At 65.2% G+C, this 27,621-nt stretch overlaps 2 protein-coding genes across 17 annotated transcripts; one reads left to right on the top strand and one right to left on the bottom strand.

The window, feature by feature from the left end:
* The first annotated feature begins 497 nt into the window (after positions 1-497).
* PHLDA2 (pleckstrin homology like domain family A member 2) lies at positions 498-1,541 on the top strand. Its single transcript, XM_022592259.2, has 2 exons — positions 498-907; positions 1,179-1,541. The coding sequence occupies exon 1, from the start codon at positions 498-500 to the stop codon at positions 891-893; it is 396 nt and encodes a 131-aa protein (XP_022447967.1). The 3' UTR covers positions 894-907; positions 1,179-1,541.
* Positions 1,414-27,214, bottom strand: SLC67A1 (solute carrier family 67 member 1). 16 transcript variants are annotated; one of them, XM_089914314.1, is made up of 11 exons: positions 25,947-26,615; positions 24,636-24,826; positions 22,491-22,588; positions 21,413-21,573; positions 20,785-20,917; positions 12,556-12,674; positions 11,122-11,229; positions 10,766-10,868; positions 10,047-10,147; positions 5,507-5,627; positions 1,414-3,726 (listed from the first exon to the last, which is right to left on the bottom strand). In XM_089914314.1, the coding sequence occupies exons 2-11, from the start codon at positions 24,777-24,779 to the stop codon at positions 3,072-3,074; spliced, it is 1,743 nt and encodes a 580-aa protein (XP_089770440.1). In that variant the 5' UTR covers positions 24,780-24,826; positions 25,947-26,615; the 3' UTR covers positions 1,414-3,071. The 16 variants fall into 16 exon arrangements, 14 of the variants coding, with proteins under 14 accessions (XP_089770440.1, XP_089770436.1, XP_089770438.1 ...); XM_089914317.1 differs by lacking the exons at positions 10,766-10,868; positions 25,947-26,615 and adding exons at positions 5,854-5,955; positions 7,171-7,323 and having other exon boundaries at positions 3,493-3,726; positions 21,403-21,514; positions 24,636-25,675; XM_089914310.1 differs by lacking the exon at positions 25,947-26,615 and having other exon boundaries at positions 21,403-21,514; positions 24,636-25,675.
* Positions 27,215-27,621: the final 407 nt, after the last annotated feature.

The raw sequence follows: 27,621 nt of genomic DNA, 5'->3' as shown, positions 1-27,621 counted from the left end.
GAGCGGCAGGGCTGGGTGTCGGCGCGCCTGGAGGGTGGGGGTCTGAGCCCCGCCGTCACCGCGCCCCGGGCCGTCCCCGGCCTCGGGCGCTTCCCGCGGCTCCCCGGCAGTGAGTCACCGCGGGCAGGGCGGGCCGCAGCGCATTCCTCCGTGGGGCCGGCGTCCGGGGCGGGGTGGGGGCCATTGAGTCGCTCCACGGGGCCACGGGTCTGGGGCGCCGGGGGAACGGGCTGCAGACAAGGCGAAGGGGGGGCGACCACGGCGACCCGGGGTGAGGGTGCGGCGCGCAGCCCCGGGGTGGCCAGGCTGGGGGGACCGGGGCGGGCTGGGCCCAGGAAGGGGGCGCGGGGCGTGGCCGAGAGGGGGCGTGCCCGGGGCGGGCCGGACCGAGCGCGTGGGGCGGGGCCGCTATAAAGACGGCGCCGGGGCGCCGGGGCGCATTGCAGAGGCTGCTACCAGCGGAGCGCCTTCGCTTCTGCGAGCTGCACCCGGCCGACATGAAGACCCCCGGGGAGGTGTTGCGCGAGGGCGAGCTGGAGAAGCGCAGCGACAGCCTGTTCCAGCTGTGGAAGAAGAAGCGCGGCGTGCTCACCCCTGACTGCCTGAGCCTGTTCCCCACCGGTCCCGGCGCGCGCCCCAAGGAGCTGCGCTTCCACTCCATCCTCAAGGTGGACTGCGTGGAGCGTACGGGCAAGTACGTCTATTTCACCATCGTCACCACCGACCGCAAGGAGATCGACTTCCGCTGCGCGGGCGAGAGCTGCTGGAACGCGGCCATCACACTGGCGCTCATCGACTTCCAGAACCGCCGCGCCCTGGAGGACTTCCGCAGCCGCCAGGAGCGCGCCGCGCCCGTCGGGCAGCCCGAGGCCGGGACGGCCCGCGCGCCCTGAGCGCCGCCGCCGCGGTGAGTGCCGCCCGCCCGCCCGCCCGCTGGACGCGGTCCTCGGGGAGGCTGATGTCGACCTCGGACGTCGGGGGGAGGTCCTGCCCCGTCTAGGGAACGCTGTCGAGAGGGGACTGGGGGCCTCGACAACGCGGCGCGGCTGGGGCGCGCGGCAGGAGCCGTCGCTTGCCCCTTCCGTGTCCGGGCCTCGGGAGACCCACCGGCTGGACTCCGGCTCGCTCAGCCACCGGGCTCGGGCACAGCTCCCTGAACCTCCCCGCTCTCCCCACAGGAACCACACACTGGACGGGTCGGGCCGGACGCGGGCCGCGCCGGCAGGAGCTCAGGGAATGCCCGGAGCGGCAGAAGCCCCGGCGGCGCCCAGCCACTGACCACGGCGAGGACAAAGGCCGGGGCTGCGTCCTGCCCGGCAGAGAAGGACCCTCCCGTGCGGAGCCGCAGAGCCTCGCCCCCGCTGTGCGGGTGCATTAAATTATTGGACTATCTATGTATTTATTTTGATGGTATTTGTGTTAAAACCATCTGTCTTAATATATATACATATATATATGTGTATATATGTGTGTGTGTGTGTGTGTGTGTAATCAATGTGTCCATTCCAAATAAACTACCTGACTTGTTCTCTTTTCTACCAGCCGGTGTGGTGCAGTGAGCTTCCTGTGGGAGGCGAGTGGGTGGCCCCTTCATTCGGTGTGTGTTAGTTGGGGGGAGCGGCCAGGCCACCCCAGGTATCCGAAGGGCAAGGAAATGCTCTTTGAATGAACACCGTTATCCGCTGGACCCTGGCCGCACCATCGCTGGAGGCGGGGAAGTGCCCTGGGAGTGGCTCTGACTTCCGCTCCGGGGTGTGGAATGGGGAGGACAGGGCCCCCGGCTTGCTCCCGGAAGCCACTCACAAAATGCCCCTGTGAGGTCATCACGCCTCCCCCATCTGAGCTGCTCTGGCCCTCGGTGGGGTACCCGACCCTAGCTGCCCCCTCCCGCCCCTGCCCAGCCCCCTGAAAGGAAGCCTTCAGGCCTCTGGCTGCCCACCGGCCGCACTCCTCTTAACATGCTGCCAGCCAGTGCCTGACGTGCTGGGCCAGCAAGGTGGGCAGTGCTTCTGGGCCAACGGGAGACAGGCCTGCACCATTTCTGCCGGCGTGGCAGGAGGCTGAGGCCCCCGAGTGGCCCAGGATGTGACATCAGGATGGGGAGGCCCAGCTTCTGCCCTTCCTGCCCGCTGGGACCCTGTGCATCCAGGGTCGCCCACAAACCCCCAGGCTCCGGAGGGGAGGTGTGCCCCTCCACCTGGAAGGGCTGTGGGTGATGAAGAAGCCTAGCATGGAAGAAAGGGACAGGACGCTGATCCTGGCCTAGCCAGGGGACCTTCATTTCACCTTTGTGGCTGGAGGGAGCCAGGTGTAGGGGGCAGAGGTGAGGGGAGTGAAGGACCAAAATTGGGCCCTAATGTCAGTCACTTACCCTTGATGCGGAAGGGGGGGGGGCACCATTACAGGCCTCCTAACCGGGTGGCAGGGGTCAGACTGGGGAGGGGCTGTCCCTCTGCTGGGAGGCCTGCAGGAGCCTGGGTGCTGGGTCCAGAGAAGAAACCATTCCTGCCATGAATTTTCTCCTGAACAGCACTGTGAAGCCCCTGTGCAAATGTGGAGGGGGCTTCTTCAGAGAGTAGAAAAGACCAACCCCAGGGTGCGCCCCCATGCTGCCCTACCCTGGAGACCCCTCCCACCAGACCCTCTGGGTGAATGACCAAAGTCAGAGGGTGGGACCCCAGTTCCTGGTGGGGCTCAAGTGGAGGCAGGGTCTGGCCTGAGCCCTTGGGCCGGGAGGGTGGGCGGACCTTGGCTCTCTGAGGCCCCTCCAGTTGGGACGTGAAATTCTGAGGTTGGGGTTTCTGAGTTTAACAGCTTCTTTTAAAGGCAGCCTGTGGGGGAGGGGTAGCCTTCCTGGTCTCAAGGGCGTCTGTAGACACCTGACAAGGTTGTCCTTTCCATACTGGTCATGGGGCACGGCAGCCTGCTGGCCTCCCTGTGTCTGGTACCCCTTCTCTGTAGCACCTGAGCTGGGAGGCGGGGGGAGGGGGAGGCACAGCTCCCCAGTTCTCAAGCCTGGATGCCTGGTCCTCCCCACTGGGCTCCCCAGCAGTGAAATGAGGGTTCTTTTCCTAGATCTCTTCCCAAGCCTCAAAAGTCCTGATCTTTTCAAACAACCACGTCCTCCTTCTGTTCATGAGTGGAAGCAATTTCAAGGCCTGAGGAGGGTGCGGGCAGCGTGTGCTCGGCCCCAGGCCGGGGGTTGGTGTGGGGTGGGGGGTGTGAAGGGGTGAGCACGGAGCTCCCTGTCTCTGGGGACGTCGTGGGCAGAGCTGTCTGGGTGGCAGCAGGGGGTACTCCTCACTGGCCTTGGTGGCGGACTCCGGGGGCAGGACCCACCTCCCACGGGGATGAACTTGGGCGATTCTGCTCTCCCTGGAGCCCTGGGGCAAAGCTGCAGGCCCTCTCCTCCAGGAAGCCCTCCAGCATCCAAGGCTCCACCCTGCCCTCGTCCCCAGGCCCCCTGCCCAACTGATAGAAATCAGGCTGGAAGAGGTCCTAAGGGAGTTTATTGCCAGTCTGTGCCTGGGGGCCACGGTCACCAGGCTTTGTCCATCTTTGGGGGCACAGGCTGCCTCCAGAGGATCAGCAGGACAAGGAAGTTGACGGCGAACTGCACGTGGCCGAAAACAGGGACTCCGAAGCTGTGGTACAGGAGGCCTCCCAGGGTGGGCCCCAGTGTTCTGGTCAGCGGCTGCACAGAGGCGCAGAGGCCCAGCATGGTTCCTACGGCAGGGGAGAGGAGGGTCTCTCAGCATCACTGCCCCAGCCGCCCACGGCCTTGACACAGCTACAGCCTCCCTGTCTCCCCCGCCGCCCTCCACGCCCCCCCCCCGCTCCCTCCCTGCAGACCCCCCAGCCACGCAGGGGGAGCACGGGGCCCTCTCGGATGGGGATCTGAGCCTCTGCCCTGCCCCAGGTTGTGGGCCAGGCCCCCCCGCACCAGGCCTGCCTGAGAGGTGGCATCCCAGCCAGGGGCCTCCCGAAGCACCGTGGTGAGGGCTGGGCCACCACACACCCCTGTCACCTGGCTCCCGCCCTCACGTGGACTGCAGGGAACTCCCCCCAGGGCGGGGGAGGGGCTTTAGGGCGCTCGAAGGGCCCGCACCTGCTTCTCTGCACCCACTTCCCGGGCTCGCCTGGCTGCCTGCACCCCTCTTACCTGACACCCCTACCTCCACGCCCCTCTTGTCAGCTGTGCCCTATGAGGGCCACCAAGCGTGTGGCTCCTGTCAACACTGCCGTCTGCCCCGAGGGCCCCAGGCTCCAAGGGCTTCACAGCCCTTGCTCTGGGAGCTGGAAAGGCCTGCCCTTGGGTCAGCTGGGCGTGGCCAGCCTCTCCCGACGCCCACATGCCCTGCAGACACCAGGGAGCAATTACCGCCCCCTCTGTGGTTTCCGGTTCCCAGGCTGGTGCTGGGAACCGGCTCCTGGCTCCTTCCAAGCTGAGGGATGGTGCCTCTGGCACATGGGGCCCTGGTGGACTGGATCTGCCCCGCCTTCCTCCCTCTCAGGCTCCGCCCTCCTCCCTCTCAGGCCCTGCCCTCATCTCTCGAGGCCTTGCTCCCCTCCTCTCTCCTCCTGGCCTCTCACACCTGCCAGCCCACAGCCTCCAGGAAGCCCTCCAGGACCAGTCTAGCCTCCCAGGACCACAGAGCCGCAGGTCTGGCCGGCCTTGGGGTCCCCAAGGCAGTCCTGAGAAGAGGCCTTGACCAGCAGCCTCCCCATTTTCATCAGGGCCTCTAGACCTCAGTCTGACCTTCCCAGACAGGCAGGTAGATGGACGGAGGGTCAGCCAGGGCCCTGAACTTTCTGGCCCTGCTGCCAAGGAGGGAGGTCTTTGACCTCAACCGGCCCACAGGAGCCCTTGACCTTGACCTGCACCATGCCCGGGGCAGCACGGGGGCAGAAGCCTGGGCAGCATCGGGCCCAGGGACCCCCAGTCTGGATGCGAGACTCCTTGGCCTCAAGAAAGAAGGCCAGGTGCAGAGTGGGGGGACTGCGGGTCCACCTCTGGGGGAGCCTGAGTCCCACTGGGTGGCCCGGGGGCAGCACTCACTCCCTCACTCGTTCACTCAGGAGGCACCTGCACATCCCGTGCGCAGGGAGGGAACAGGAGGTGCTCCCCATGCTAGCCACCCCCTCTGGCCTCTAGCCATTCTCTGCCCATGCTTCAGAGCCAAGCCAGACGCCACCTCCAGGAAGCCCTCCTCCCGTCCCCCAGGCCTGGCCCTGGACCGATCAGCAGGGCCTGGTGCAGGGTTGGCTGGGTCTGGCTGGGCTGGGTGGTGGGCAGGATTCTCTCCTGAGCTCTCTTGCAGCCCGCCATCCCCATCCTGCCCACTCAGACCCCCAGCCGCCCACCCTACTCAATGCCCACTGCGTCCAGGCAGGTCCCACATTAAGGCAGCTGCTTTGCCGCAAACTGCTCAGCAAGCTTCCCAGAGAGGAGGGCCGGGGTCTCCCCAGGGCCTGCCCGTCACCCGGCCCGGGATGCCGCACTCACCCGTGTCTGAGGCCGAGACGGCATTGGTCAGCATGCTGTCGGTGACCACGTTGAGGGCACACAGGCTGAAGACCAGGCCGGGCATGAGCAGGCACAAGTGGAAGACGTTGGCCATCAGCGCCTGCCGAGGGGCAGAGCAGGGGTCACGGTCACGGGGGCCTTGCAGGGCCTCGCGGGACCAGGGTGGAACTGCCCATCCCTGAGGTCCCACTGAGGTGGCCCTGGGTTGGGGTAGAGGGGGCCAGGGGGCCCAGGGGCTCAAGTGCAAACTGGGCACCGGCAGAGGGTCAGGGGAGCGGGCCTGGGACCCTGCTCTTTGCGGGGCAGCCAGAGGCGGGAGCTCTCACCATGGCCAGTCCCACCACGCTGAACACCAGCACGCTGGCCCGGAGCAGGGCTCCCTCAGAGAAGTGGCTGCTCAGCCACCCGATGACCAGACCCTGGAAGACCTAGGTGAGGGCGAGAGGGTGGAGGTGGGCGCAGCCGGGCCTGGGGAGGGGGGCTGGGCTGCGGCCAGCTGCGGGACCTCCCCCACCACCTGCAGCCCCTGGGGCCGCTGCCACCAGCCACAGCAGGCGCCAGGCGCAGGGCACAGGGGTGAGCCTGTGGTACCCACGATGGCCTCAAAGTCCCAGGGGAGACGGGGCCAGCAGCCTGGGCGCCTCTCACACACGCGCGCACGCACACGCACCCACGCACGTGCACGCATACATGCACGCACACGCATACGCACATGGACATGCACCTGCGCGCACACACGCGTGCACAGCCAGCCACTCAGAGGTCCGAGTTCCACATTCAAAACTAATCCCTGCAGTTTCAGGCGTGATAAACGCATTTTAATCGAAGGGCCGGTTAACTCCTGGTGGGGGTGGGGAGGCCACGGCTTACGGTGCAAAAAGCTTCTTTGATAGGAAAATGCTCCCAGTGTGGCCCCGACTCCAACCCTGGGGACCCTTGGGGCCCTGGGAAGCCCCCTACCGTGTCTCCTGGCCCCCATGTGCCCCATCCTGGCCAATCACTCGTCCTCAGCCCCCTCTTTGGCTGTCTCCTCTGGGAGGTGGGACCTGCCCCATTCACAGATGGGGAGACCAGGGCACAGAGGAGAGGGGGGCTGGATTGGAACCCGAGCTCAGAGCCCTGGTGCCCATGTGGGGTCGCCCTCCCAGCTGGCCCTGTGGAGGCCTGGCCCCAGCAGGCGGGCACACCAGCTACTGTCAACTGGGGCCAGGGACTGGGCCAGGAGCCCTGTGTCCTCCACATCTCAGGAGGCCACAGCTCCAGTTACAACTGGGTAAACTGAGGCCCAGAGGGTGGATGTCACTTGCCTGAGGTCCCAGAGCTGGCCAGGAGTGGAGCTGGAGCCCAGGGCGGTGGGCTTGTCCTGAGCCTGGGCAGGTAAGCAGGGGGCAACCAGTCTCCCCAGATAACCCCCACTGTTGCTCCGCCCTCCACTCCCAGCTCTGTCCTCCTGGCCGCAGCCCCCTCCCCCGGCCCCAGGGTCAGCCAGCCAGGAGCCAGGTTAAGGTTAAGGCTCCCCTTCCTGCCCTCGTGGGGGTGGGAGGAACGGCCCAGAGCAGGGACACCCTTGACGCTGAGGATGTGACTCAGAGGGCAAACCCAGCCCTCGGCCATCCCCAGGCCAGGGGGAGGAGGCTCCCTACCTGGTCCCCTGCCACCTCCACCAGGCAGACAGGAAGTGCCCGGGGCGCAGTGGGTTTGGAGCAGCACCCCCTGGGGCTCGGGTCAGGCCGGGGCTGCACCCTGTGACGGGGCGGGCCCACCCCTGCGGAACAGGACGGGCCACTCCGAGCTGCCTGCCTGGCAAAACGAAACTGTCTCAAACCAGCACCAAAGATGTCCTTCTTTAAAAAAAAAAATCCTACTTTCACACTTGCTTATCTTCGTTTTCGTTTGTTTAAAGGGAAGATCTACTTGGCAAGCGTCTTGTAGTGCCCTACACCCCGAGAGGAAACCACCAAACCAGGAGAGAGGTTTCAATCTGCCTCAGCTTTTCATACAGAGCCAGAGACCAGGACCCTAATGGACTGGGGTCGTCTTTCCATTTTCCCATTAACTTAAACAAAGCCTAAACTTTCGTGCCTTACGGGTTATTACATGAAACTAGAGCTACCAAGCACACCAGAAATTTCACTTTCTCCCAACCCTCCCATCTGGAGACCCTGTCTGCTCACCTGTCCTGCTCCCCGCTGCCCTGGCCCGAGCCACCTCCACCTCCCCGGAGGTCACATCGGCCACAAGCACCCAGTTCCCCAGCAGGGGGCTAGTAAGACCACATCCAGCCTCCAAATGGTTCCACCCACTCCGAGTAAATCTGAGTAAATCTGGGTCCTTCTTGGCCTTGCAGACCATGCCCCACACGTCTTCAGAGGGCAGTCCTCTCCCCTCAGGCCGGCCCAGCCACCCCAGGGCCTTTGCACCTGCAGCCCCTCCCTGTCTGAAGTTCTCTCCCTCCAAGCCTCTCCATGGGCCAGTGGAGAGCCTACCAGCCCTAACCCTAACCCCAACCCTTACCCCATCTGAAGCAGCATTTCTGCCCCTCCAAGGGCCCTGATTCTCCTTTGAGGTTTTGTCGCCCCTGACACACCAGATGCGCCAGTGGTTGGGGGCTTGCCTCCGTCTCCCCCACCCCATACGACGGAAGCTCCCTATCACTGCAGTGGCGCTGTGCCTGGGGCACAGATGAAGGCCGAGTGGGGGGCCCTCACAGGAGGGTCCTAGAGGGACAGAGGGCTGCCAGCCCCCCGGGGGAAGGGTGACCACCATCCCCTCGTGTTAGGACCATCCGGGCTGCCACCCCCTGAGACCCCAACCCCAATGATCCCTGTACCCAGGGGGCTGGAAGGGGATGCTGGTGGGGGGGATCGCCCTTGGGATCAGGCGGCAACCACACCTCAGGTGCGGCAGGAAATGGTCTGCAACGGAAGCAGCAGGTGCAAGAGCAGCTGTGGGGGACCAGGTGGGAGGCATGGTTCACCCAGCGGCAGGGCCGCCTCCCCAGACCCTCGGTGACCAACCAGCTCTACCCTGGTGGGGCGGGGAGGGAGGCACCCGACGAAGGTGGCTTGGGCCTCCCCTGCAGACGCATCTCAGGCCCTCAGCCGCCTCCACCTTCCCTCCGCTGGACTTAGGGCCTGGGGCCTGGCACCCCACACCGCTCCGTGGGCTCCCTGCCCTCCCCAGGCTCCTCCACCCGGTCGGCCTGTGTTGGGGTCCCCAGCCCCCCACCCCCAGGCACTTTCCCGAATCCCACCGCTGCTCTCCAACCCTGTCCACCACCATCCTCACAGGTGCTGGAGCCCAGGTCCGTCTCGGGCAGGCCCACCCTCATGCCTGACCAGGCCAGAGGCTACCAGGGTCTGTCCCTGAGGGCCTCGAGGGGTCTGCCGGCTTCAACCAGGGTATAGGCTTGGTCTCCTGGTCCCAGGGAGCCCAGGACAAGCTCAGGCTGGTGCTCTGGTCCCAGGCAGGCAGGAGCAGCCGTTTATTTTATTTTAAAAATTATTTTTTATTTTTAAGATTGTTATTTATTTCTTTTTGGCCGCAATGCACCGCCTGCGCGGATCTTAGCTCCCTGACCAGAGATCGAACCCGTGCCCCCTGCAGTGGAAGCATGGAGTCCTAACCACTGGACCTCCAGGGATGTCCCAGGAGCAGCCGTTTAGAAGAAAGCTCCAGTGGCCCCCAATTTAGAGTACTATTATTGTTGTTGTTGCTTCCTGTTTATCTCTTTTCCTCCAGCAGGCTGGCACTTCCCAGCCCACCCAGCTAGGCCATCTTGGCCCACGGTGGGGTGGGGGACCAGCCCCTCCCAGGAGTGGCTATTTTAGAACCAGAGTCTAGACCAGTCCTGGGCCCAGAGGCACGGGCAGCAGATGGCCTGGAGGTGCTGGGAATGCCACTCGCTTCCGGAGAGCGTGAGCTCTCTCCCCCGCCCAGGCAGGTCCCGGAATAGCCCCTCCTGCGCTCCGGCTGTCAGGCAGATGTCCCGGGTGGCGGCTGCACGTCGCCACCTGTCCCCGCCATGCTCACGCGACTGGCGGGCAGGCGGGTGGGACGCAGAGCCCGGCCATTCTCCTTGTAACGCGCCCCACCACTGGGGTCTGCCCCCTTCCCGACCTGTCCACCGCCGGCGCCCAGATGGACACGCGGCGGACCACGGGCCTCCGCCGTGTTTCCCAATGGGAGGCCAAGGGCTCGCCAGCCTCCACTGCGGATGGGTCTCCCCTCTCCCCTCTCAGACGGGACCTCCGGGCAGATGGGTGGGCAGACAGACCCAGGCGTGGGAGCCGCGAGCAGGGAGAGGAGGACAAGCCAGAAGCTAAGGTGTGGATGCAACACCCAAAAGGCGGGCATGCAGGACGGCACCTGCGCTGCGGAGAAACCGGGTGCCGGTGGTCTGTGAGGTCCTGGGACCCCAACACAGGCCGACTGCCCAGAGGACCCTGGGAGGGCAGGGAGCCCACAGAGCGTGGGGTGCCGAACCCCCGCCCACCCTGTGCGCCCAGCATCCACTCACCATCTGGAGGACCCCGAAGAAGGACATGAGGTAGCCGGCCTGGGCGGCCTCCAGCTGAAAGAAGTCCATGGAGATGAGGGAGAACATGACCATGAAGAGCCCTGGGCGAGGTGGGGGGTCAGGGGTGAGGGGTCAGGGCTGCGCAGTTGTGCCCACACCTGCTCCCCCCATCAGGTGACCATCACGGTGCCGGGGCTTGGCCGCGGTGACCGGCTCAGGGAAGACCAACGTGAACCCTCTCCGAGGTTGCCCCTGGCAGGTCCACCCCACACAGCTGCTGTGGGCCGTGAACAGGAAGGTGCCGGAAGCTGCCCCATGCACAGGGTGGCCACAGCCCAAGGCCGTCTGGGGGTGGAGGCTGGGAGATGGGGGACCCTGGGCTGATAATGTAGGAGGATTTGGCCCCAGAACTGACGTCGGTGACCTGGGTTCCCGTCACTGTGCCCCACTGAGCCATCCTGAGTCACAGATGGAGCTGGGCGGGGGGCTTGCCCAGTTTGCCTGGACAGAGAACTTCCTGGGCTGAGGGACTAACCCTTTAGCGCCAGTGTGGGGGCACCTGAGCGCCTGTCAACTCTGCCTCGCTGACTTGTCCTCTGCACTGCTCCCCTGGTTGGAGGACCCCAGATGGGGGCTCTGAGCGGTCACTACTGGGCATGACTGTGGTCAGGGCTGCCCTCAGTTCCACCGAGAATGTGTGCGTCCACCTGCAGACGTACCGTCTTTCCCACCTCCCGGACTGTCCTGAGAGGCCCTGGAAGCCACAGGCCGGGGCAGCGAGACCTTCTGTAGAGCAGGGGTAACTGGGACCCGAGCAGGGCCCTGGGGGGCAGGAGGGAAGGACGGAGACCCTCAGTTCTTCCTCCTTCTGGCCTGTGCAGCCACATCTGCATGAACCAGTGGGCTGTCACCCTCTCTGGGACAGATGTGACTGGACAGGGCCCAGTGGAGTCTCGGAGCGTGGGACACAGGGCAGCGCGAAGGGGTGACGCGCGGGCTGCAGACCTCCGTCTCCGCGGCCCCGAATTCTCAGCCGCACCGGGCTCTGGACGCTGGCCGGGCGGCCGGGACTCACCTGAGGGGAAGCCGCAGATGACCTTGACCAGAAACACCGGCAGGACGCCGGGCTGCAGCAGCAGGCAGGTGATGGCCTTCAGGTCAAACACGCTGGCCTTGGGTTTCCCTGAGGCACCCGGAGAGGCCACGGTAGCACCGGACAGCCCGCGCCCCAGGGCCCACTGGGTGCGGAGGAAGCACTCCGGCTGCCCGGCGCCCCACACCCACCGGGGATGTGAGCTCGTGCTCAGCGTGCCTCCCACCAGCACCCTCCCCCCCCACCGTGAGCCCCGGGCAGCTCATCACACTCAGGACTGGGCCTCGGGCCCTGCTGACCCTGGGGACCTCTGAATTCAGGGGGCGGCCTGGCCTGGACCCGGGCTCCAAGTGATGGAGGCTCTCACTCCCCAAACCCGCATGACCAGGGCAGCTGCTGCCTGCCTGGCCCTGGATCTGGGCGACGGCATGACAAGGCTGGTGAGGCAGCCGTCGGCCAGGAGCGGCCGCTCTTGGTGGCTGCGAGCGGCCACCTTACCCTGATCCGGAGGACGCTTGGGTGCCACGTCATAGCCTCCCAGCTGGGTGCGGCGGTGCCCCCCTGCTTGCCTCTCCCAGGTTCTCCTATGCCTCGGCCCTTTTCCTCTGTCTCTTTGCAGGCCAGGCCCCCACCCAGGCCCTCCCTCTTGACTCTTTCTGGGCTGTTCCATCACAGCTAGGGCTCAGGGGCCTCCTGTCCCAGGTGGGTCTCTCCAGAGCTCTCGGTCACCCGGCCAGGAGGCATGGGGTCCCTGTGCCAGGCCAAAGTGGCTGGGCTGGGACGCCCTGGAGGGGACCCCCCTCTCGAGCCCTGACCGCTCCTCGTGGGGCCTGGGAGGCACGTTGAGCCCACAAGCTCTAACCTGACTGTGCTCTGCCCCCCGCCTCGGCACCCCGCCCCGGGAGCTGTGCTCCTGAAGCCGGCCCCCTCACGTCCCCCCATACAGCTCAGTGACCGACTGCTCTGGGCCTCAGGATCCTGGTTCGCCATGCCCGCCCCATCCCAGGTCCCTCCTGGTCCTTTCCAGGCTCAGCTCCAGTGGGAGATGCCCAGCATCCTGGAGGGGCCCAAGGAAGGAAAGAGGGCTTGAGTGGCCCCGAATGCCCCAGGCCCATTGCCTGGAGCACATCCCCTCTGCCCCCCGCAGATGAGAAGCCACCGGGGATGCTTTGGCACATCGTGGTCTTGGCAAAGCCTCCCTGAAGGGTGGGCCGGGCTGGGGGAGGCCTAGCCTGAGGTCCAGGGTGCTGGCTGGTGGGAGGGGAGGGCTCACACTTCACTCTGGCCAAGCATCCGGAAGTGGCATACCTGGTGGGGTGTAACCGGTGAGGTGTGTCTGGTAGGGTAGACCCAGCGGGATGTACCTGGTGGGGCCTACTTGTGTGTATCTGCTGGGGTGTGTCTGGTGTAGCTTACCTGGCAGGGCAGCCTGGGCACGGGCGCTGGCCCCTTTGGTGCTGGTGGGGATGCAGGTGAAGCTGAGGATGGCTCCCAGGAGGTTGACCACAAGAGCCACGATGACCGGACACTGAATCCTGTGAGCGACAGTTGTGGTCACACAGGGCTCAGGTGTCGCCTGCGGCATCTCCCCCACCTGCCCCTTCAGGCACACTCAGGCTCTGACAGCTGAGGACAGCTCAAACCCCACCACTCATGTCCTCGCAGGCTTCGAACTGGAAGCTAGGCCACGGGACCCTCAGGGCACATCAATGAGGTGATGGATGAAGAAACAGAGGAAGCTCTTGCCTTCCCGACCCTCAGGCTGTGGATACAGCATATGCGTCCTGGCGGCCTCTGAGCATGGGTGGCAGTGGGAGCCAGAATGTGAGCCCCAGAAGGGCTGGGCAGGGGCCTGGGGCGGGTGGCGATTCTCCAGGGGACGTTTGGCTCCCAGGCTGCTGAGGGGTGAGAAAGGCCCCCGAAGGACCGGGCTGCTGTGTGGTGTGCACCCACTGCTCCCGGCTTGGACGGGGGTGTTAGAGGCCTGGGGGCTGTGTTCCGCGGAATTGGAACCAGCAGGGAGGATGCTCCCCAGACAACCCTGGCAGCGCCAAGGGTCCTCCCCACCCTGTAGAGCAGGAGACTGAGGCTCCCGGGGGAAAGGGCCCCGTCCCCAGAACCCTCAGTCCTCCGGGCTCTGGTGGGACTGGAGGGGCCGCCTGGGGTGGAGGAGGGCAGCTGAGAAAGTGACCATTGCCCTCAGTGACTCAGGTGAGGTAGGGTGCTGGCTCACGGTGAGCAAAATGCCAGGTGGCACTGGGGCCAGGGCGCCAAGAGGGGCTGGAGAGACGGGGGCTGACGTGCCCGGTGGGCAGGGGCTTGGGTTTGAATCTCAGCTCCACGCACCCACATGGAAGACTGTGGGACCCCCTGCAGCCCCATCTGCGTCCTGGGGATTGTCATGCCTCTTTCTCCTCCTGGGGGAGGACAGGCCTGCACTTAGGGGGCCTCAGGAGCGCCCCACCACCACTTCCTGGAGGGGGCGGGGCAGGCTGGGCCCATGGGGTAGGGGGGCGTTTGGCCCCCTGATAAACCTAGGACACAGCCCTCAGGGTGCCTTCCCGCCTGCCCACAGCGGCACCAAGGGTTGTGACTCAGGCACTCAGCTGTCACTTCTGAGGGAGCATTTCCCCTCCATGAGTCACTACATGGAAACTCAGCCCTCAACCTCTCTGGACCGCACAGGCAGACCTCGGCCTCCAGCTCCAGGCAGCCCGTGTCACCTGGGGACAAAGGCACTGGGGCCCAGCCCCTCTGATTGTCACCGTTTCCCCCTGAGGGCTGGAGGAAGACAAAGAGTGAAACAGAAGATTCATACTGAGCCGGGCTGCTTCGACCGCCAGGCCTGTGCACAGCCGAACACCCTGCCCCTCTGAAACACGGAAAACTCCTATATATCCTGCAAAGGCCCTCTCTGTGAGGCCCTGCCCCTCTTCCCCAGTGGGCGCCCTGTCCTCTGAGAAGGGCTTGCTCTACTCCAGGGCCAGTATCCACCCCCGAGGGCAGGTGGGCCTGGGTGGGACCCTGTGCGGAGACCCCAGTGGGCATCAGAGCGTGGACTAAATGGATGACAAAAGTCCTGCCCCAGACCTTGTCAGTGTCCTGGGAGACGCCCTCCGCACTTTCACGTGAGGCAGCCATAAGCTGCCTGTGACCTTCCTCCGAGTTCAAGGAGAGGACTCCCCCGCCCCCACTCCACCACAGGTGCACACACGCGCACACACCTGCACACATACACATGCATGGCTCCTGCGGGAACCCCAGGCAGGGAAGCCAGTGGGGACTCTAGCACCAGAGAATGGGCCTCGGCAGCCCCTTGTTTCTGGGGCTGGGACCTGCCCGGGCTCACACAGTTGGTCAGTGCTGCAGCCGGCACTGTCCAGTCTGCATGTGCCACTGACCTCTCCCCTCCCAGACGGGTCCATCTCTGGCCCCCAAGCCGATACCCACTGCCCAGGATGCTGGACATTTGGGCTTTCTGGCGGCAGGGGTTCCGGACAAGTGGGCGAGTCCATTGGCTGCCAGGTGGGAAGGGTCAGAGGGCACTGGACCCCAGAGTGAGGCCTCTGCTCAGACCCAGGGGAGGCATGAGGCCGGGTACGGGCCCCACAGGCCACCGTCAGAGAGAGGGGCCCTTTCTTCAGGACTGTGGCCTCACAGGCCCGCACGTCACTGCTCCGGGCCTGCCTGGGCAGGGACAAAACCAGCTTTCTTTGCCAGATGCCCCGGAAGTGCGTGAGAGCAGAGGCGGACACTTAGATGGCTATTTTGGGAGGCTGGTGACAAGTGAGGGGCGGTGGCAGGGAGCCAGGCCCCTTCTCCAGAGACCTCTCCTGTCCCTGTGTGGCGGCCAGTGAACCGAAGGGGACACGGGGACCCTCGGGGGCCCCGGGAGGGTGTCGGGGCTCACAGCTGCCCCAGGGGAGGCTTGGGTGTCCTTCCCCACCCAGAGTGCTCTCCGACTCCCCCAGACAAAATGGCAGAAAGGAAAGCGGACAGACGGCAGCAAAGCGTGGCAGCCCCGGCTCCCACACGGGGGCCTTCTCGGTGGGGACGCCCTCCAGCCTCGTGCCCCTACCCACTGCTGCTCTGTCGTCCGAGACACAGCTCGGGAGCCCCTCCCCGGGGGCCTCCAGTCAGCCCACCCCCAGAGTCTGCCTCTGGCCCTGGGGACCTCTGGGACGCCAATCGCGCAGGATGGGGCTCTGGGCCACCTGTCCACTGGCTCACTGGACTGTTTTTACAAACTGGGCACTGACCATGAGGCAGGCACTGTTAGCGTGTCTTTGTCTACCCACCCCCTTTTATTTTTGGTTGAATGCATGGATGAGAGACTGGACGGATGGACCCATGGACACCCTGAAAGGGCCCCGGGCCAGACTCAGGGCACCCGAATTCTCTGTCCCTTCTCTGTAGCTACCCTGCTGGGTGACCTCCTTTCCTCAGATGCAAATGAGGGCTAGACTCACAGGGGTCACCCTCCAGGGACCCCCTGTCCCACGCCAAGGCTGTCCTGGAGGCAGCCCACCCCGAGTCCCGCCGATGGGAGGCCTGTGGAACTGACCACGGCTGCCACCGGCGCTGGTCAAATGGCAGCGGACACAGACGCCACTTTTATCCTTATCTCGAGGGCCCGGAAGCTGCCGACGTGACGTTATCAGGAGGGTGGCAGGCCTGGCCATCTGCCCACCCGGTGCGGACTCTGAGCCGGACGCCGTCCATCTCCTGCCCGGCTTGGAGGGGACAACTCCTCCTGCAGCTGGAGCTGCCCTGTCTCCCCGCGTGCTCCGGGGCTCCCAGAGGGGATGGCACTCGGCCAAGGTCCCCAGGCCTGGCCGCAGGTGGGGCTCAGGGCCTCCTGGGCTGCGTACCCCTGTCCTGTCCAAACTGAAGGGCAGGCTGGGGTCAGCTGGCTTCATGGGATGTCTGGCCGTGTGGGGATCCTGAGAGGCACCGGGCATCCAGCCTGAGCTTGCGGGGGAGAAGTCCCCCTGCCTCTCCTGATCCACAGTCCCTAGCCCTGTGGCTAGAAGGGTGTCTGAAAATGGACGTCTTGTGGGTCCACCCCATCTTGTGGGACGTCAGCCCCCCTCTGGTTTCCGAGTCCCAGAAAAAGGCCCTAACGCTGTGTCCGGCCTAACCCTCTGCAGCCCTCTGTGTCCCCTGAGCATCTGCCCACACAGGCCTCCAGGCAAGCCCCAACCTCCTTCCTGCCCCGGGGCCTTTGCATGGGCTTCCCCTCTGCCCGGAACACCGTCCAGCTGACAGGTCTAGGCTGAGGTTCCCAGCCCCACTGCTCTCAGCCATTTGTGCCCTGTCCATGGACCTCCTAGTGCCTGAAACACCCGGGTTCTGTCTGCAGGGGCGGCGCGAGCCCCGGGGTGGGGGGAGACCTCCACGCCCTTGGGTGGAGGGTCACCCAGGAGGCCCCGCGCACCCTCGGTGAGCCATCTCCAGCACCAAGTGGGGTAGGCAGCCTGGGTGACCCGTGAGTCACCCCTGTCCCAGAGCCACTCAGGGCAGCCCTAGATGTCTACTCATTAACTCCAGGGACACTGCCGTGTCACTGGGGTGGAAACCTTCCGTCAGCAGGATAAGGGTTTCCCATTCCCTCGCCCGGACCAAGGGCCGAGATACGGTTCTCGGGTCGACTGGCTCCCCCCAGGCCTCCAGATAAGCAGCGGGGTCACACCAGCCGAGTCACCAGGGCCTGCTGGGTGCGGCGCAGGGCTGCAGTCAGAGCGGGGCCACAAGCCGGCCAGTGAGTGCCCAGGAGGGCCAGCCGGTGACACTGAGGCCCCGGTTTGCCTGACCTCAAGGGTCTGTGGCTGGACCTAAAGGAGCGGCCACCCTGGTGGGCCACCTCTGGGGGACAGAGCCTTTGGGGGCTGGACTGCGGGCCCAGCTGTACCTGTGGCCTGTGTGCAGCACCTCAGCGCTCAGAGGAGCAGGGGGTCCTGCAAAGACCCCCCCACACACACTAAGTCCAGCCATCAGGCCTGGGCTCTGCCTGACCCCACCATCAGTGGCGTCTGACAGGTGGGCCCCCACTTCTCAAATCCCTGAGCACCCCCAACCCGGGACCCAACTCTGGTGGGCTTAGCAGGTTGGTGCCGCCCACCCCAGAGGCAAACGGCCCACTTGGGGGAGGGGATGATAGAGGCCTCCGCAGGCTGTGAGGTGCCAGGCTCGGGGACATGAGTCACAGAGCTGCCCCCTCACCTGCTAAATGACTCAGGACCCAGGTCTGGGTCCTCCATGGGAGCTAGGCCTCCCAGCCCTGAGCTCCAGACTGGGCCCAAACCAGTTATACCACTACCCAGCCCACGGCAGTGGCTGCCAAGGCCACTTCCTCCTTCCACCTGCTTCCCAGCAGGGGGTGGGGCACGGCTGGGGACTTTAGGGGCCTTTAGGGGGCCGGGGTGGAGGTGGGCAGGGAGGAACGGCCAGGGAGACCTCACACCGTGCCTCAGTTTTGATTGAAGAAGGGGGGGGTGGGAATGTGGCCTTTACATCTTGCCTGGGCCTTGCCAAGAGGCAGAGCAGGCTGTGGGCCAGCAGAGAGGCTGGACAAGGGAGATGGGGCATCTGCCCTTGCCTTGGGGCATCAGGGTCCCGGAGCCCACCTTCCCTGGGCCTTGGATGGAGACTGGGGGCTCCATGGGGGAGTCTTACCCTCTCCGGGGTCTCGGTCTCCCCACCTGTCAAAGGAAGTGTATACAGCACCTTAGATCTTGGGATGAAAGAAGGGAAGCTAGTGGGATGCTCAGGAAGGTGAGGGCAGGGGTGGGGGTGAATTTGGAGGCTACTGGGAGGGAGAGGGAAGTGAGAGTGCCTTCTGGGTCAGCAGCTGGGCTGGAGCAGAGGGCAGGAGGGAACGTGGGGTGGGGCCTGCCAGAGGAGGCCTCTGTGTGTGGTGGGGGGGGAGCGGGAGGGGCGCTGGCAAGGTGAGGAAGGTTGCCCATGGCCCACAGTAGCAGGTGGCTGGGCTGGGAGGTGAACTCCGAGTCTGGGCGCTGAGAGCCCCGTTGTGAGGGGCAGCTAGCGGGGCTCCTCCCTGCATCGTCTCTCCCTTCCCAGCACCCTCCTCACGCCCCTGGTGCCCCTCCTTACTCTGCAGCCGCTGACCCTCTTTCTTTCCTCCCTGGGGACAGAGGTCCTCTTTCTCCTGACACTGGTCCATCTACCAAATCAGGCTCCGCCCTCATCGCACATGGAGAGAGGCAGCCCTGGTTCAGGCGGAATCCGTCACGGGCGCAGGGTCCCATCCTTGACCCACACGCCTGGATCGCCCGCCCTTCTGGTCCTCCTGGTACCTTTTCCTGATCCCCGGCTTCTAACATGAAGTGCCGGGCACCAGCCTCCATCTTAAGCAGTTCCCAGGGCTAAGAAGCCACCCACTCGAGGACACAGCCCCACCGTCCTCCAACTCAGACTCCCCCACCCAGCCACCCACTCTGGGGTTCCTTCAAGTGTGTGCTGAGCACCAGACTCATCCTGACGGAGACCCAACTCCTGCTGGCACCCTGGCAGCTCAGATCTCAGCGAGGCCCTCGACTCCCCCAGGGCCAGCCCCAGAGTCTGGGCACGGCCTTGAGTTCACACTTACACCCCAGCCATCAGCAAAACCAAGCCAGAACCTGCCCCTGCCCTCTCCCCACCACGGCCATCCCTTGTCCACCTGCCGTCCTCTCCCACCTGGAGTGATTCAGTAGCCACCTCTCTGGTCTCCCTGAGGTGGCCCTAGCCTCCACATTCTCGACACAGCAGCCAGGTCATCCCCTGCCCCTGCTCATGCCTCCCAGGGCTCCATGGCCTGACCCACTGCCCACCCCTTCTCCTCCACTCCAGCCACACGGGTCTTCTCGCTTCCCCAGCCTCAGGGCCTTTGCACTTGCTATCTCTTTGACTCCCCAGATGTCCGCCAGCCTGACATTATAGGAATACACATCATGTTCATTTCATCTGAGGACTCGCCTGTCCTGTTCACCACTGTATCCCAGAACCTGGAATCCCAGGGGCACTTAATAGGTGTTCAATAAACATCGATGGGGAAATGAATGAAGCAGTCCTGCCCTCTGCACCCCACCCTCCTGCTCACAGCACTTAGCAGAGCCGGCCACCCCCAACCCAGCTCTGAGGAAATGATGGGGAGGGGGTGGGGGGCGGAGGCCTTGAACAGACCTCCCTCGAGAGAGGGAGCTGCCTTGACAAGGCCACTGTGCCCGCCTGTCCCCCAATCCCTGGGGCTCAGCCATCATCGACTCTCAAGTCTGGGGCTGGTCTGGGGGCACTCAGGGAACCTGGGGAAACTCAGGCCCCCAGGGGCCCCGGCATATGGTCGTTCAAGGTGGCAGGGCCAGGTGCTGGCCTCATGCTGAGCGCATGCATGTGTGGTTCAGACACCAGGAAGGCCCCTCGCCTGAATGGAGGCCCAGGGCAGCTCATCCAGGCCCAGGCAGGGTGGGCGGGTCACCAGCTGGCACAGGGCCTCCACCCACAGCTGGGCCGGGCACCTGGATCCCCAGAGCAAAACCAAGGTCTTGGGCCTGAATGAAGGTAAGGTGCAAAGTCCATTCCTAGGTAGGAAGCTAGCTTTGAGTGGGTGTTGGAGCGCCTGGGGGAGGAACGGGGGTGGGGCAGCATAGGGGGCAGCAGCAGAAGCTTTCTCCCTGGCCAGGCAAGGCCTCTCCAGGGCCAGGTGTCCTAAGTCCAAGGGTATGCACGCCTAGGGCCACTGGAACAGACGGCTCTGTGCAGTCCCACTGCAGGGTCTGTCCCTGGAATGGGGTCCACTCTGCAGACCACATGTGAGAGCTGCCGCCCACAGGCTCTCAGGACGCTGGGCAGGAGTTGAGTTTAGCCCCCGGACCCCTGGGTGTGCAAAACTCGGGGGGGGCGGTGAGGGCAATAGAGACCTTTAGTTCACACACGCTAGCTTTTTACCCCCCGCAAGCCACCCTCGCTCCTTCCGGAGGCAAGGGGTCTGGCTGCCCACAGCATCCCCATCGCAGGGAGGTGAAGGCACCATCACCCCGCCCCCAAGGCCTGCCGCCTGGTTCCTTTAGGTTCAGTGTGGGACCTCCCAGGAATGAGCAGCCCGAGCGCACGGACCTGGTGCCGCTGCAGCATGCGGCGACGGCGCCCCCAGCCGGCCACCCCGCCCACGTCTTCCTGCCCCGCCCACGTCTTCCTGCCCCGCCCACGTCTTCCGGCCGCAACCCCACTGCTGGCCACGCCCGTCTGCTGGCCGCGCTGCCCCCTGCTGGCCACGCTCACGTCTGCCGACCGCACTGCCCCCTGCTGGCCACTCCCTCATTTGCTGGCTGCACTGCCCCCTGCGGGCCGCGTCCCCGCGGGCCCTGCCCACCACTCCTAGCTAAGCCCTCGGACCCCGCCCACCGCAAGGCCACGCCCCGGATGGCCACCCCCAGCTGTAGGTTCCTGCAGGTCACCCTCCCATGTACCCCACCCGCTCAGCGTGCACATGGGGAAACCAAGGCCCGGAGAAGTGGCGGGGCTGGGCTGAGGGCTGGAGCGCGGCGCAGAACCGACCCAGCCTTGGCCGTCCTGACCCGTACCCACACCCCGCCTCGTCGGCCCGCCCCGCCCCCCCACGACCGGGTCCCCGCCCCGGACACTCACCCGCACGTGCTGCTCAGGGTCCCGCCGAGCAGGGAGCCGAAGATGACGCCAACGCCGAAGCACAGACCCAACCGGCCCAGGGCCGCGGGCCGCTCCTCAGGCGCAGACAGGTCCGTGATGGCCATCTGGGCGGCTACGGGGTGGGACGGGGGTGCTGACAAGCGCGGCCCCCTCGCCGACCGTCTTGTGGCCTACGGACCCAGGCCACGCCTCGCCATTCCCGCACCCCAGACCCAAGTCACAGGCCACGCCCTCACACCACTCCACTCCTCTGACCTGCCCCCACCCCCAGCCAACCCCCCACATCACCCGCGGGACCCCGACGTGTCCCCAGGCCGCGTGCTCCCCACCCTGGTCGCGGCACAGGCCACACCCCATTATTCCTCACCTCGGACCTGCCCCCTTCCGCGGGCTACGCCCCCGCATCACCCCTCCATCCCGGTCCTGTGCTCCAGACTAGACCGGCACCCTGGGAGTGGTCTCCGCCCCGACCCCTGGCTCAGGCCACGCCCACACCAAGCTCCCCCGCCTCCCTCCGGTCCCACCCTTGGCCCTGGCTATTCCGGCCCGTTCCCGCCCCCCACTCATAGTCCTCCAGCAGGCCGGAAGGCGCCCTACCTGGCCCTACCTGGCAGCGTGTGCATGAGGGCGCCGGGCAGGCGCGAGGCAAAGAGTAAGGGCACGCCGGGCAGGGCCGGGCTGCAGGCGGCAGCCAGGAGCAGGTAGAGCGCTGAGGACGCCAGGAAGGAGAGCGTGAACGCTGCCCGCGCCCCGCGCTGGTCTGCGAACCTGGGGGCCCCACACCTGTGACCCTCACAGGTGTGAGGCAGGCTTCCCGCTCCTCGGCCCCACAACAACCCCTTGGGACTGCCGGGGAACCGGGCCGCAGTGCCCCCACGGCGCTGATCAGGGAGGCCCGGTGCTGCAAGGGTGGGCAGGGGCGCCCAGGGCCCTGCTGGGCTGCTGGGCTGCCTCCTCTCAGGGCCTGTTTCTCCATCCTTCCAGTGGGACAGTTTTCAGTGACCTCGGGGGGGTCTGACCCACACGGTCATTCCCACGCCTATGTGAATAACTTGTGGGATGCAAATGTACCAAGGGCACGTGCTTATTTTACAGAAAGTGCTTCCCAGGCTCAAGCCTGGGAAACCGCACCCCCCCCCCACCCCGGGGCCTCTGTTCTGTCCGATGTTACCGGGTCTGGAGACCCTTCTTTTCTGTGGAGTAACTCTAGAAATCTGACTCCTGCCACGTTGATCTGTCCATGGCAGGCTTTGCGAGAGGATGTCTGCTGTCACGTCCCTGAGCCCAGTGCCCCCGCTGAGGCTAGCAGGAGTCTGGGGGGTTCCAGTCCCCAGAATATTCTTTTCCAGAAAAGTTGCTGGTGGGACCCCCCGGCTCAGTGGGGCGGGGCATTTATAGCCATGAGGGTCTCACCAATTAAATCCTCTCTCTGGGTCTGGCCACAAGCCAGGATTCGTGGAAGTTAGGGGTGGAGATACCCTGGGAGCAGGGGCTTAACCCAGTCTTAAAGGGACTAAAGCCGCTCTGTGCTTCGGGCTGGCCGTCCGTGAAGCAGCGGCTGCCATCTCTCTAGTGGGGCCCAGTGTGAGGTTTGGGAACCTGGCATAACCCAGGCCATGACCTCCAAAGGGCGGGCCTGGATCATCATGGGGTGAGGGCCCCCAAACTTCCCTGCCCCATGGTACCTGCCAAACACGGGCCCGCCCAACAGCTGAAGCACGCCAAAGATGGTCTGCTGGTAGCCGAAGGCAACAGAGTCCAGGCCCAGCCTCCGGGACAGGTACTGAAACATAGGCGGGGTCCATGGGGAGGGCCTGGAGGGACCCCAGCATCTGTAGTCTGGGGTCCTCCATGGGCAGGGCGTAGGAGGGGTAGCCCTGAGCAGGGTGGGAGGGGGTTGAGGGCCTGGCTCTGACCACTCCGCAGTGCACCTGGCACTCAGCGGCCCTGGGGTAACCGGCTGCTTATCTTGTAGCAGGGAGCCCAACAGGGGCTTTGGGTCCAGACTCCAGGGACTCGGTACTCAGTGCAGGCAGTTGCGGGCCCCTCCTTCCCCTCTTTGGGGTTCACCTCAGATGGGCGAGGGCAAATCCCATTCTACTCTGGCTCTGCACGTGGTGTCTAAAAGCACCTGGAGCTCAGCATGTCCAGAACTGACTCCCGGTCTCCCTCCAAGACCAGCTCCTCTGCTCTACCGTTGATGCTTCCACCCTTCCAAGGGCTCAGGTCCAAATCCGCAGTGTCATCCCTGAGCCCCCCGTTTTTCGCACACCTGTATCCCATCCATCAGCAGCTCCTGGGCTCAGTTCCTTCTCCCCTCTCCAGCACTTGTCCCACTACTGCCCCACGGCCTTTGCACTGGCTAGCTCGCTCCCGTGTCTCTTTTAAGGCTTCGCTCAGGGCCGCCTTCTCAGGGAGGCCTTGCTGACCCCGAACCTGCCACATTCCTCGGCACCCCCAGCGCCCTTCCTGCAGCACAGCATAACTATGCCGGTGGGCGTCACCAACACCCAGGACCGCCAGCGGCAAGGGTGCACTTTGCACTCTGCGGTATTCTGAGTTCTGAGACCAGGTGCTCAGAGTACCTGCGAGCATTTGTTGAACAAACACATGCTTCTCTTGGGAGAGCCAGTGGGAGGAGAGGTGGCACCAGCAGCTGCTCTGTGCCCCGCGTGCTAAGGATTTCAACTGCTCTCTCATTGCCCCAGCAACAAACTCTCCAAGGGAGAGATGGTCGTCACCTATGTTATGACGAGGACAGCAAGGTACCTGGCTGCCAAGGAGAGGAGAAAGGGCTCAGACCAAGCCATTCAGTGGAAGGGAGCTGGGCTTGGGAAGCGGGGGAGTTGGGCTCACTGTCTGGCCAGGGAGCCCTGCCAAGGCCGGAATTGTGACAAAGGCAATACCCCCTCCCACCCAGGTCCCCGGGCCCAGGCTGCTCATCAGAGTCTCCTGGTGAGCGGCCAGCGGCTAGCGCCGTGGTCCCACCCGGACCAGACAGATAAGGATCTCTGGGGCTCTGGGTCTTCCAAAGTCTCCTGGTGAGCGGCCAGCGGCTAGCGCCGTGGTCCCACCCGGACCAGACAGATAAGGATCTCTGGGGCTCTGGGTCTTCCAAAGTCCCCTGGGTGCTCTCGCCCCAGGAGGGTGAGACCCCACAGGGCGGTGTTGAATGAATAAACAAGAGTGCACAGAGGAGGAGGGGGGGTGTCTGGGCCCAGCAAGCCACAGAGGCCACTTAAACCAAGGGGCAGCTATGGCCAGGCAGAGCCCCGGATCCAGGGAGGCGGCATAGAATGAGCTGGATCAGTCCTGCCCTCACATCCTGGCTGGAGAGACAGAAATAATCTCATGCCATGAAGTACAATGTGGGGTGTGGGCAAGCTGCATGCAGACGGACCAGCCAGGACAGGAGGGCAAGTGACCCCGGGTACCTGGCAGGTGTTGGAGGGAGGGCCCCGCCCCGGAGGAGACCTGAGCAGAGGCCTGAGTGGGACTAGAAAGTGAGCTGAGCAGGTGTCGGGGTGGCGGATCGTAGGGCAAATGCCCCCAGGCGGGGCGGGAGGTACGGCGCTAGGGCAGCCGTGGGGAGGGGGCTGTCATGGGGACAGCTGGTGGTGCAGCCAGAGCGCAGGACGTGCTGAAGAGGGGCGTCCAGAGGCGTAGTTCCCAGGTGCCTTAACTTAGCTCCAGCATGGCAAGGGGTCCCCAGCGCGAGGAGCCTGGGCAGCATGAGGCCCGACCCCCGGCCGTCACCAGGGCGGAGATGGAAGGTGAGAGGGGCGGCGAGGGCATGCCGGTGGCCAGGCTGCCTGTGGAGGGGTACTCACTGGCATGACTGAGAACTGCATGAAGAGGCAGGCGAGCTCCAGGGCTGCCAGCACGTACACGAGCAGCATGACCCGGGACAGGTCCAGAGTGCCAGTCCTGCTGGGGGACTGGCCCTGGCCCCTGGAGGCCCTGACTTCCCGCATCCTGGGCAGGCGTTGCTGGGAGACCCCGTAGGGATCTGAACAGGAGGCTGGAGGAGCGGGCAGGGGGCAAAAGTCCTGCTGTGCTGGGCAAAGGTGCTGAGTCATGGGGCAGGAGGCAGGCGGCCCTGAGAGGGCCCGTGGGAGAGGACGGGGATGCCGGACGGGGCATCTCCAGCCCCTGGCCGTGCGACCTAGGGCCCATCTGGCTCTTGGAGAAGACCACAAGTGGCTCTCGCCCTCCACGACAGACAACTCTGGGTCTCGGGCACACAGCCACCATGGAACCGGAGACAGGGACCCTCCCCTCCAGCACGGGCTGGTCTCAGTGCCCCATTTTTAGAGGGAAACAGGTGCAGAGTGGTTGCCGACTGCGGCTCAGGTAGGTGACTCCTGTGGTTAAGGGGCTGGCGGGGTCTCTGTGGTGGGGGTCTGGGGGATCTTCAGGCCCACAGTGCACCCTCCCGCCGTCAGTACGGAGTGGCTTTCAGAGTGTGGCCTACTTTGCCCAGCTCCTCCAGCCAGAACCAGAGGGGCTTCTGGAGTGGCCTGGGGGTGGGGGTGGGCGACGGCTCAGCCTTGCAGGCCCCCAGGCAGGGCAGCTCCGCCCCACCGCCTCACCTCCGGCAGCAGGGCCCTGTCTGCTCCCCCCACCCACATCGGCTGGCGCCAGATTCCGCGGTTCCACGGAGGCCTCCACAGCCTCTGGCTGTACGGTTGGCCTTCAGAACCTGGGCCAGGGGTGGGGATGCGGTGACACCAAGGAGGGGACCCGGGGTGCGGGGAGCTTGGCGGGGAGCGGGCCAGAGGCTGAGAGCAGCGGGTCAGGGGCACCCGGCTGGCAGGGGCTCGACACCGCGCGGGGTGTGGGTCAGGGGCCGCCCTGCTGGAGCGAGCTCGGGTACCTGCCTTCGCAGGGGTCAGCTTGGGCACCGTCCTGGTGAGGCGAGCCCTCCTGGGTGAGCTCCGGCCTGGCCCTTCCGGGGCAGGGCTCGGGCACCCGCCCTCTCGGGGGGACCTGGGACACCCACCCTCCAGGGATGAACTCCCTCCGTCCCGGAGGCTGACCCCCGCCCCCTCCCGGCCTCCGCACTCTCATTGGCCAAACCTGACACGCCCCCCGAGGGCCCCGCCCCACTCCGCGGCCCCGGACCCTACGCCGCCTGCTACCTCCCCGGCCCGGCTCTGCCGGGACCGGCTCCCTCCAGCTTTTCTCCCAGGTCCTCGGGGGGGGGGCGGGAACTCAGATCTCTCGAGCAGTACTGGTGTCCGGTCCGGGCTTGGGGTGGGCAGGGTGGGGAGGGGGAGGGGCGGAGGGACTCGAGACGGGCTGGGAGGAAGGATGGGAGGGGGAGGGGTGGAGGTAAGGGGAGGGGTGGGGGCAATGCTTGGCTTGCCCCCCCCGGCTTGCCCCCAGCCTAGGGTCTGCAAAGAGACCCAGAGGAGGGGCAGGGAGAGAAGAGCGTTTCTGGGAACCGCTCCTGGGCCCCTCACTCCCCTCCCCCCCAGAGCAGCAGGCTGCTGGGAGTTCCTGAGACGCCGGTTTTCCTCATTTCACTCTGCGGTGACCTCACCGGCTTGGTCAAGGCCATCGGAGCCCCACGATATGCAGGTTCACATGGCTTCACGCTGTCCCTCCGCGGGACCGGGCGGGGCCCCCTTGCAGCCACCCAGAGCCCCTGCCGGAGCCCCCCGGGGAGCACACAGACTCCCCCTTGGGTCCAGGCATGATTTCGCAGATAAGTAACCAGATGCCCGTGCAGTACTCTGCTACTCCACCATCTGCCCTGCAGCCCAGAGCCAGGCCAAGTGTCAAAACCAACATCCCCTCTGCCGTGTGCTTACCACAGCTCACCAGTTTTCTAACTTCAGGGTCGAGAAGCCTGAGACAGCAGGGGCAGGCAGCCTCGGAGCCGCCCCTGCAGGGCCCGGGAGGGCAGGCCAAAGTCCAGCAGTTAAGCCTGGAGTCCGGGAGCCCCAGGCCTGCTGTGGGGCCTTTCAGGGAGGGGCTAGGGGGTCCTAAGTCTGCAGGGGGAGTGGGCCTGAGGTGGAGGGAGACTTCAGTCCAGATGCACGGGGTGGGCAGGAAGGGGCTGGTTACTCACCTCTCCCTGCGTCACGCGGGCCTACGGGTGGCATGGAACTGGTTGGAGCAGAAGCAATGGGATCCAGCCTAAGTATTTGTCATGACAGGCTCTGTGGGCAGGGAGCTTCCTGGTCCCAGGGAGTGTGGGAAAAGTGCTCTCCTAGCCCTGCAACTGCACTCCCCCTGGACCCACTCCCAGCCCCGGGGCACTCACAGCCTCTCAGAGAAACTTGCTGAAGTTCTTCTGGGTGAGGCTTATCTGAGCAGGGCTGGGGAGGAGGGCTTCTCAGAGGAGGTGACACCTCTGCAGAGTCCTAAGGATGAGCTGGCAGGATCCAGGGGGCTGGAGTCCCCCCTACCACCACCACACACCCACTGCCTGGCGATGGGCTGCGACACAGGCGTGCACAGGCGTGTGTGTGTGCACGTGGGTCTGTGCGTGTGGGAGAGGGCAGACAGTACCCAATACGTGGGACGCATAAGGAAATGATACACGGATTGCAAGCACGTAGGCTGGCTCTGCGTGCCGTGGAGCCGTGGCAGGGTCCTAAGCTCTTCTGTTCTAGAAGGAACCTCTAGCTGATCAGGGACCAAAGGGGGTGGGCCAGTGTAGAGACACTTCTGCAGTCCTGAGAGGGGGGACGTGGACTTGGATAGGAGGTGGCAGCGGAGCGGGAGAGTCTGCAAAGCCGGGAAAGGAGCAGCTGACGGAGTGTCTGGGTGGTGTCCGTCAGCCAGGAAGGAACCAGGGTGTGAGTG

This window comes from Delphinapterus leucas, chromosome 7 (assembly GCF_059928025.1).
Source record: "Delphinapterus leucas isolate spDelLeu-1000000601 "Yukka" chromosome 7, BTC_Dleu_Yukka2, whole genome shotgun sequence".
NCBI lineage: Eukaryota > Metazoa > Chordata > Mammalia > Artiodactyla > Monodontidae > Delphinapterus > Delphinapterus leucas.
This window is presented reverse-complemented; position numbering and strand designations above follow the sequence as displayed.